The sequence below is a fragment of the Orycteropus afer genome, unplaced genomic scaffold, assembly GCF_000298275.1.
Source record: "Orycteropus afer afer isolate SDZICR_OR568_19922 unplaced genomic scaffold, OryAfe1.0 scaffold00404, whole genome shotgun sequence".
NCBI classification, from domain to species: Eukaryota; Metazoa; Chordata; class Mammalia; order Tubulidentata; family Orycteropodidae; genus Orycteropus; species Orycteropus afer.
The window spans coordinates 2,432,442-2,442,031 of record NW_006921991.1 but is presented as its reverse complement, the minus strand read 5'-3'; the positions used below and the strand labels follow the sequence as shown (position 1 = coordinate 2,442,031).

The window sequence follows — 9,590 nt, the reverse complement described above, 5'->3', positions numbered from 1 at the left end:
GAGAAGGATGTCATGCTTGGTAAGGTGGAGGGTGGAAAAAAAAGGGGAAGGCCTTCAATGATATAGATTGACACAGTGGTTGAGGTAATGGGCTCAAGTATAGCAGAGATCACGGAGCTGGCGTGGGACCACACGGTGTTTGATTCTGCTGTGCACAGGGTTGCTACGAGTCAAAGATGACTCAACGGCACCTAACAACAAAAACTAGCCCCTTGGACTAATTTTTTCCATGCACCTTTGGTTTTCTTGATTCTTCTTTGCCCTGGACTAGGAGAGACCCACCACTGCAACTTAGATGGCTACTTGAAAGCTTTTAAGACCCCACTTGCTACTCATAAAGTAAGATGTAGAACAACACTTTTGTGTAGTATGTTATGCCTATTGAGCTTGATGTCCTCCGTTACTATGGACCCAATGACTCACTCCCTAAGGGTGTCTGGATGTGGCTAATAAGTTATCTTAACTTTGTCCTGTTAGTGCTATTATACATATGGACATTCTTATAGCACATACAAATGCATATGTAGAAATGTCATCTGTCAAACTTATATATGGTCATAGGTATATTCCCCTTTGGCCTAGACATACCTAATCATTTAGCCTGTCTACCTATGTATCTATCTGAAATTAATCTGTAGAATAATTTTTTTTATAACCAATAATGCGGTATTGTGTATGTCAAAGTGTTTATCTTTGTTTTCTGGACCTCTCATGCACCTCTCTGTGTCTTCCTAACAAATTAGAACTTCTAACTACAGCACCAAGATGTGATATGGATGCCAAAGCAACAGGTTACATTTTCTAAGGAATCTTGGAGAACTGGTTATACACTCTTGAGCCCCTCATTCATGGCTTCTCACCCATACAAGTGGGTTCTTTTCAGCAACAAAAAAGAATATAGACTATTTGGTGCAATGTCTAAGGCATTTGACTGCTAACCAGAAGGTTGGCGGTTCAAACCCCACAGAAGGAAGATGGGGCACGCTACTTCTGTAAAGATTTATTGCCTCAGAAACCAGTGGGGGTCACTGTGAGTTGGAATCGACTCAATGGCAGTGAGTCTGGTTTGGAACCAACAGGCCAGTTGCTGGTTGTATAGCTCAAAACAGTTGAGTCAGTTCTGACTCATGGTGACTGTGTGTGTGTCAGCAAAGAACTGTGCTCCACAGGGTTTGTAATCCTGGGCTTTTGGAAGTAGACTGTCAGGTCTTTCATCCAAGGCCACTCTGGGCGGACTCGAACCTCCAAATGTTCAGTTAGCAGCCAAGCCCATTCCCAGTACGTACCACCCTGGGACTCCTACTGATGCCTGCTAGAAGATGGATAAACGTCAGAAACAGGAGGCTAAATCAGAGGCCAGACACCAAGGACCACATGTTGTATCACTGTTTCTATGACATGTCCATAGCAGGCAAATCTAGAGAGCCAGAAAGGTGACCAGTGGTTGCCTGGGGTGGGAATGGGGGTCACCGGCAAAGGGCAGAGGGATCTCTTTGGGGTAATGAAAATGCTTAGGAAGTAGATGGTGGTGATGCCAGCACAACTTAAGTTTACCGAAAACCATTGAATTATGTATTTTAAATGAGGGCATTTTAGATAGGCATATGGGCTGAACATTTGTATCAGGGAGATACACTCCTTGGAGAGATCAATCATGGGAGAACAGAAGGGCAGTGTTTGTGCAGAGCTTGTGGGGTGGGAGTGCACGGGAGAGGACATAGGGAAGAGGTAACTACAAGGAAGAAGTAGGAAGAGAGCTGTTATATTGTGGGGAAAGGTAGTCAATGTCACGAGACAAAGTGTGTATGAACTGCCGTATAGAAAATGAATTTGCTCTGTAAACTTTCACCCAAATCACAATAAATTTTTTTTTTTTAAATGAGGGCATTTTATGATATGTCAATCATAGCTTCCACCACCCTTCCATCAGAGTTTGTCATACTGTGGTGGCTTGCATGTTGTTGTGATGCTAGAACCAGTATTTCAAATGCCAACTGGGTCACCCATGCTGGACAGATTTCCATAGAGTTCCTAGACTAGGAAACACTAGGAAGAAAGGCCTGAAGATCTACTCTCAGAAAATCAGCCAATGAAAACCTTCTGAATCCTAACAGAGCACTGTCCGCCTCACTAGCATTGGACTCATCATCAGGAGGATCAATCGCTGGAAGATGACATTAAGTTTGGTGAAGCAGAGGGCCCTTGGTGAGATGGATAGGCACACTAGCCTTACAGTGGACCTGAACACACCGTTCCTGAGGATGGCTCAGGATCAGGCAACATTTTTGTTCTCTTGTACAAAAGGTTGCCAGGCATCGGAGCTGACTCGATGACAGTTCTCCATCTATCTAAATTACAGGTCAAAAAAGCTGCTGCAAACCAAAAAGAGGGGCTGCCCCTGGTTGTTCAAGCTGGGTTAACAATGATTACAACAATTGTGGTAAATAAGGGGTAGAGGAGCTCCAAAGGTTGGTTGGGGGAGGTGCAGGCCAAGAAGCTGCCCACAGTTTCTGCCTCTCCTCCCAGCTCTGAAAGCCTCGAAGGTCTTTCCAGAAAGATCTACAGGGAAAGCCCTAGCAAAGCCATGTGAGGTGAAGTCCGTACCAACTAGCCCAGATTTCCTCACAGAACTGCTCTGTTTTGCAAAGAGTAATCACATGCTGGGGAGTTTCCTAACCAAAATGAGACACCCCCCCCCCACTTCTTTCTAATTCCCCAAACACCCCCTGCATTATTTTGCAATTCAAAATCCATGCCTCCTCAAGCCAATTATTTGGGAAAATAGGATATGCAATAATAAATTATACATATGTCTTTCTTTGTGTATTTCTTTTTCTTCTCAGGGATGCTAATTCTGAGATAAATTATTGGGGGTTTTCTTTGTGGAATTAACTCTTGTTCCATATTGCAAAGCTCATTGGTGGCATTCAAAGGAAAAGATACAATTCATTATCAATAAAGGCAGTCAAATGCTCAGGGGAAAAACATGTCAGTCATACATACCTATTCACATATATGTGATGACGTGTATGAAAGAAAATTCCACATGCTCTTTCCGTGGGTGATTCTGATGGCATCCTTGGTGTCATATTTGGCCACCAGAAGATGCACGTACTTCCCTCTTGTATTGCGACTGGAAGATCATTTTTGATGCATCCCAGTTCCCTTGGGCGTCCAAAGGCTGAGAAACAACAACTCTCTTGTTGAAGAAAAGTCTTTCAAAGCTGGGCCATTATTCACCAAGGATAAGGCCTGAGCTATAGAGGACTATAGAGGCAGCTGTCTTTTATACCTTCTTCCACAGCTAAAATATTATAAAAGCAGTTTTATAATTCCATCAGTCCAGACGTTTGGGATCCTGATGCTGCTCCTTGCTGTGAACATCCACTGACTTGGCTCCGACTCATGGTGAGCCAATCCACGACAGAACAAAAGGCCACCAGATCCTGCTCCATCCCCATGATTGTCTGTGGACTGGATCCTTGTGATCCATCAGATTTTCACAAGTAAATGATCAGACCTTTCTTCCCTGTCCATCTTAGTCTGGAAGCTCCACTAAAACCTGTTTGGCATCATAGCAACATGCAAGCCTCCACTGACAAAGTGCTGGCTGTGCGTGAGATACACTGGCTAGGAATAAACCCACATCTCCTATATGAAAGGTGAGAATGCTACCAATGAATTCTACCACGTGTTACTACTTGGGGGTGGGGTGAGGACACCAAACCCATTGCCATGGGATCAGTCTGACTCATGGCGACCCCATGTAGTAGAGTAGAATAACTCCATAGGGTTTGCTTGGGTGTAATCTTTATAGAAACAGATTTGCCAGGCCCTGCTCCAGTGGTGTCACTGAGTGGATTCAAACCACCAGCCTTTGGGTTAGCAGTCAACTGCAAACTCACTTGTGCCACCCAAGGACCTTCATGTTACTCCTTCCAAACAAAAAACCAAACTCACTGCCATCGAGTCAATTTCAACTCCTAACAACCCCACCGAGAAGCTCCTAACTCCTACCAACCAACCACCGACCTTTTTGGATAGCAGCCAAATGCCCTAACCACTATGCCACCAGAGTGCCTATGTTACTCCTTAGAGAATCTTTACTTACTCAAAATCAGGACTTCTTTCCAAGAACCAAAGTTTCTGCTACAGTTGTTTGAAAGTATGAATTTCAAAAAGGCTTAGGATAGCTTCTGATCATTACTCTACTCACTGGTGTTGTAAATGTAAAGCTGGCTGGTAATTTCATGCCATTATGATCCTATCCTTCCCAATGCTTAAATCATTCTGTCCCAGACAACAGAGAAGAAAATCCATTTGCTCAACTCCTCTTCAAACTCATTGCCGCCGAGTCGATTCCGACTCATAGCGACCCCTCCTTGGGTTTCTGAGGCAGTATCTCTATGGAAGTAGATTGCCCAGTCTTCCTTCCAAGGAGTGGCTGGTGGGTTTGAACTGCCAGCCTTCTGGTTAGCAGTCAAGTGCTTTAGGTACTATGCCATCAGAGAATATCATATTCTCCAGAAGAATTAGCCTCCTCAGGAAACACAATCATCAAAACACAAGGGACCAGAATTCATTAAGGTGACAGGTAATCTTTACAACAGACTGACAAATCTTTCTAATACACCATTTGAAGAGTGGCTATTATGTGGAATTGCAATTTGATTTATTGATTGAGAAACCCTCAGACAACCTCAAGCAGAACCCTATACCTACCCAACTTTTTGAAAGACAAAGTGGAAAGTAAAGTAATCTTGTTGCCACCAGAAGCCAGCTAACTCTGTCATTGTGACAAAGTTAAAACAATTTAACATTGGGGACAACACACTGGCCATCTCAAGTATCAATTACCCACTCCACACCGAGAAGATGCTCAGTAAGTAACTCTTGAGTAACCGTATCTTGCGCTGAAAGCATAACTCCAAGATGGCTGCCCACGTCAAGCTTATTCAACTTACCAGCAAAAGTCTCTGCACACGGATTCACTCCTGCCAGACGTTTAGAGGTTCCAAAATCAGAAATTTTCACCACTCCACTGTAGGTATTTACCAGAACATTATCACCCTTTAGAAAAAGAAGAACATTTAGCACTTAAAGATATATTTAAACAAACTAACACAAAACAGATTTGGACTTTAAGAAAAGTGTTACAAGTTTCTAGGAAAATTAGACATCCCCCCTTGGAGGCCAAAAGTCATGCTAAAGCACATCCCTTCTAGGAAGCAGTCAAGCATCAGGCACTATGGAAAGCCGTTACCATCTGATATGATCAAAAGGCATTATGTATAAGTAAGTAAGTAAGTAAGTAAGGGCAATGTGGTGGCTTAGAAAAGCAACTACCTTTATGTCTCTGTGCACGATCTGGTTTTCGTGGAGGTACTTAAGACCTTCCAGGATCTGCTTGGTGTAAAACTTGATCGTGGGCTCCTTCATTGGCCCCCATTTTGATCGCAAAAGGGCAGAAAGACTTCCTAGAAATGGACACAGTAGAGAACTCGTCAGGGTGACAAAGTGTCAATTATAAGATCGGGGACATCTTGTAATCTAGTGCTGTAAGTGGGTGGGTTTTAGAAATTTATTTTCTAACAGTTTTGGAGGCTGGAAGTCCAAATTCCGGGCCCTGGTTTTAGGGGAAGTCTCTCTCTCTGTCCGTTCTGGGGGAAGGGCTTTGTCTCTTTCTAACTTCTGCTCTTCAATTCCTTGGAGATCTTCAGGTGGCCTGGCATCTATCTGCCCCCATCTCTGCTTGCTTCTGTGTGTCTAGTCAGCTTGATTTATATCTTAAAGGTGACTGGCCTAAGACACACATTACACTGATAGGGCTTCATTAATATAATAAAGAAAACCCTATATCACCAGCCACTCCTCGGAAGGAACGTTGGGCAATCTACTTCCGTAGTGATTCCGCCTTGGAAACCCAAGGAGGGGTCGCTATGAGTCGGGTCTGACTCGACAGCACGTAACAACAACAGCAGCATTCCCAAATGGGACGGCATCAACAAGTATAGGAGTTAGAGTTTACAGCACATTTCAATCGAATTCAATCCATAACAAAGGAAATGAAAAGAGGCGAGGTTCCCATCTAACATATGTGATTACCCCAACATCACTACATTAGGTCTGAATGCAACTTATTTTCTCACACTTGGAATATTAAGAAAAGTGAACCTAAACTTACATATTTTCTATTCAACTATGAGCAACCTGAGGGAAGAAACTGTACTTTCTTTATCTCTAATGTAACCCTCAAAATCTAGCCCACTACCTGGCACGTAGTGGACTGGCTCTAGATCTAAGTAGCACTTGCATTTGGGGAGGATGGAGATAAAGCAGTGGTGTCTGAGTTAGTTACTAATTGTTTGTCTGTTTGTTAACAAATCTGCTGCCAAAGACCACTTTATATTGTGAACGAGCTAAGGTGTCGCTTTGAAGACTAAGGTGCGCCTAACCCAAGCCATGGTATTTTCAATCGCCTCATATGCATGTGAAAGCTGGACAATGAACAAGGAAGACCAAAGAGGAGTTGATGCCTTTGAATTGTGGTGTTGGGAAAAAGTACTGAAAACATCACAGACTGCCAAAAGAATGAACAAATCTGTCCTGGAAGAAGTGCAGCCAGAATGTCCCTTGGAAGCGAGAGTGGCCAGACTTCACCTCTCATACTTTGGTCATGTTGTCAGAGGGACCACTTGCTGGAGAAGGATATCACGCTTGGTCAAGTAGAGGGTCAGTGAAAAAGGGGAAGAACCTCAATGAGATGGGCAGACACAGTGACTGCAATGATGGGTTCAAGAATAGCAAGGATTGTGGGGACAGCACAGGACCAGGCAGTGTTCTGTTCTGTTGAACATAGGGCTGCTATGAGTCAGAGATGACTTGACAGTTTTCTGCAGTGCTATTTTTAAAAATCACGTCTTCTCCTTCCCCATTCTTCCCTTATACCATCTTTCCACTCCTAGACCATGAACGCCTCAAGGCCAGGACCAAGGTTTCTTCACCTATCTGTCTCCAATGCTCAGCCCAACCACTGGCTCTCTGTAGACAAGCCAATAAATGTTTGATTGAATAGACCAGAAATTGATTGTTAATATGACATTGGAAAGCGTGTCTCCAACTTTTGTGAAACAAATGCTTTGCAACATCGAAAAATAGCAGGAAAAATAAGAATGTTCATATCATATTTTCAGAGCATGAAACCAGAAGGCTAGAGATTACTTACCTCCAGGTACCTGCTCCATAAATATCTTAAGGTAGCCATTCTCTGAGACAGAGCCCAGGTATTGGACAATATTGCGGTGCTTGAGGTACTTGTGCAGGGCAATCTCCTCATGCAGAGGCTGAGAGTACCTGTTAGGAAGAAACAAAGCCAGGGTCACCTGCCAAAGGATCAGGGTCTGCGTTGCACCTCCCCAGTACCTGCTGCCACTGCTGGCCATCCCTCCTTTCTGGAAACTTTCTCTTCCCTTGGCTCCCATCTGTAAAATAGGGACCATCATACCAGCCGTGCAGCATTGTTAGGGCCCTAAGATAACTTCTTAAATATGACCCTGGGTAATCCATATGCCTCTAAGGGAGGCCATGCTGTTTTCTCAATCTAGTTATAAGACACAGAAAACAAAAGCAAATCCTCCTTATTACAAGAGAATTACAAACTTTTAGATGATACAATCCTTTTATTCTTCAATCTTCCAAACCATGAGCGGTGGGCACAGGATTGTGAGAACTGAGACGGTCACTGAAAATGCAAGATAGCTGCTCTAACTTGCCTGCTATCTCTCTCTGGGATTTCTTTGATGGCTATTCGTACTTGATTGCTCAAATCTCTTCCGGCATACACGATCCCGTATATGCCTTTCCCCAACACAACTCTGTCCCCATTTGCATCAAGGTCATACTCATACTAAAATGGAAAAAAAAAAAAAAAGCAACAGGATAAAAAAAGCAGCATACAACTTGAAGTGGAGGAGGCTCCTGCAAAGCACAAATGTAATGATTTGGGTACAAGGCCATCACCTTTCTTGGATGGTGTTCTTTTCATTAAATCATTACTTTAAAGGAGTAGAAGTCTCAGTTATTTGCATATTCATAAGATGATTTTATGAAATGGAATCTAAGAAATATGGCTCATATGTTACTCAGCTGGTTCACCTTTTGGGGAATCCCCCTCTTTTGGCTTCAACTCAGAGAGACCCCTCCTTGGGCTTCCAAGATGTCATCTCTACGGAAGTATATTGGCCAGTCTTTCTTCCGAGGAGTAACTGTTGGGCCTGAACTGCCAGCCTTCTGGTTAGCAGTCAAAAGCCTTAGGCACTATGCCACCAGAACTTCCATACTTTAATGCTACCTAACTCAATTATTAAAATTAATCCCTTTAATATTTTCAAAAAGAAACCTCAAGGAATTAATTCCAGTCTAACTGGAAAGCATAGCAAAATCCCATTAAACTGTAGTCACTGGGAGAACCTGATTTAGTGACAAATATGAATAACTGTGATATAGTTAAACTATGAATGGTGGGTAGGCCCCCTGGTGGTATAGTGGTTAAACCGTCCAGCTGCTAACCAAAGGGTGAGCAATTTGCACCCACGCACCAGTCCATGGAAAAAAGAGGAAGCAGTCTGCTTCCATAAAGAGTGACAGCCTTGGAAAGCCTATGGTCCTACAGGGTCTCTATGAGTCAGAATCAACTCACTGGGTGGAAGCGATAAATTAACTGTGGACTACAGCTGTGCTGTCCAAAAGAGCTTACAATGACCTCACTTTGTTAAAAATAATCTTTAAGATTTTAAATTTAATATACTGTATGTAAAGAGATATAACTAGATTCACTTGAGGCATAAACAAAAAGTCTTTTTCTAGTTGGCTAACTCATAACATTAATCAGCTCAGCAAAATTTTTTAATAAAGTTTCAGACTAGTCTATGGATAAATCTTTCTTATGACTTCTGACTAAGAAGATCCCAAAGTAATGAGGTTTTTCTATAGAGTTGCCTTGAATTTAATCTCAGAAAGTCATGGATGCTGATTGGCTGTCTGGTTCCTATATGATTATTTAAAGATATAAAGAATTTCACACGAAGAATAGGAAATTTTCTTTAAGCAAAGACAAAATAACTAACCTTTTCATGCTTCTCAATCAGGAGATTAAGAAGTAGAAAGTGTTTCCAAGTTCTAGGTCTTCCATGACTCACCTCTAAGGTGTCTCCATCGGTCTCTCCTTCCATTTCTACTGTATTGCCCATCGTATTGGTTAACATCTCTTTGACCAAAGAGCAGAACCTAGAACAGCAAGTATCACAAAGATGCTGCTAATTATCATCACTTTTGTTCCAACACTTAAGTTGAAGGTTGAGACCCAAGGATTCCCTACTTGATATTTAGTCTGATCTCTAAATATGCTGTGATTATGTATTATCTGGGAGCTCTGGTGGTATAGTGCCTAAGGCATTTGACTGCTAACCAGAAGGCTGGTGGTTCAAACCCACTAGCCACTCCTCAGAAGGAAGACTGGGCAATCTACTTCCATTGAGACACTGCCTCAGAAACCCAAGGAGGGTTGCTATGAGTCAGATAAGACTTGACAG

The 9,590-nt window shown here is 42.7% G+C and overlaps 1 protein-coding gene across 1 annotated transcript in view; it reads right to left on the bottom strand.

Moving 5' to 3' along the window:
- Nucleotides 1-9,590, bottom strand: part of MAP3K15 (mitogen-activated protein kinase kinase kinase 15) — a 164,483-nt gene that overhangs the window by 25,968 nt on the left and 128,925 nt on the right. The window contains exons 14-18 of the mRNA XM_042782662.1: nucleotides 9,198-9,285; nucleotides 7,773-7,906; nucleotides 7,226-7,353; nucleotides 5,347-5,477; nucleotides 4,965-5,070 (exon numbers count right to left, since the gene is read on the bottom strand). Coding sequence (XP_042638596.1) covers nucleotides 4,965-5,070; nucleotides 5,347-5,477; nucleotides 7,226-7,353; nucleotides 7,773-7,906; nucleotides 9,198-9,285 — 587 coding nt within the window. The remainder of the gene's footprint in view (nucleotides 1-4,964; nucleotides 5,071-5,346; nucleotides 5,478-7,225; nucleotides 7,354-7,772; nucleotides 7,907-9,197; nucleotides 9,286-9,590) is intronic.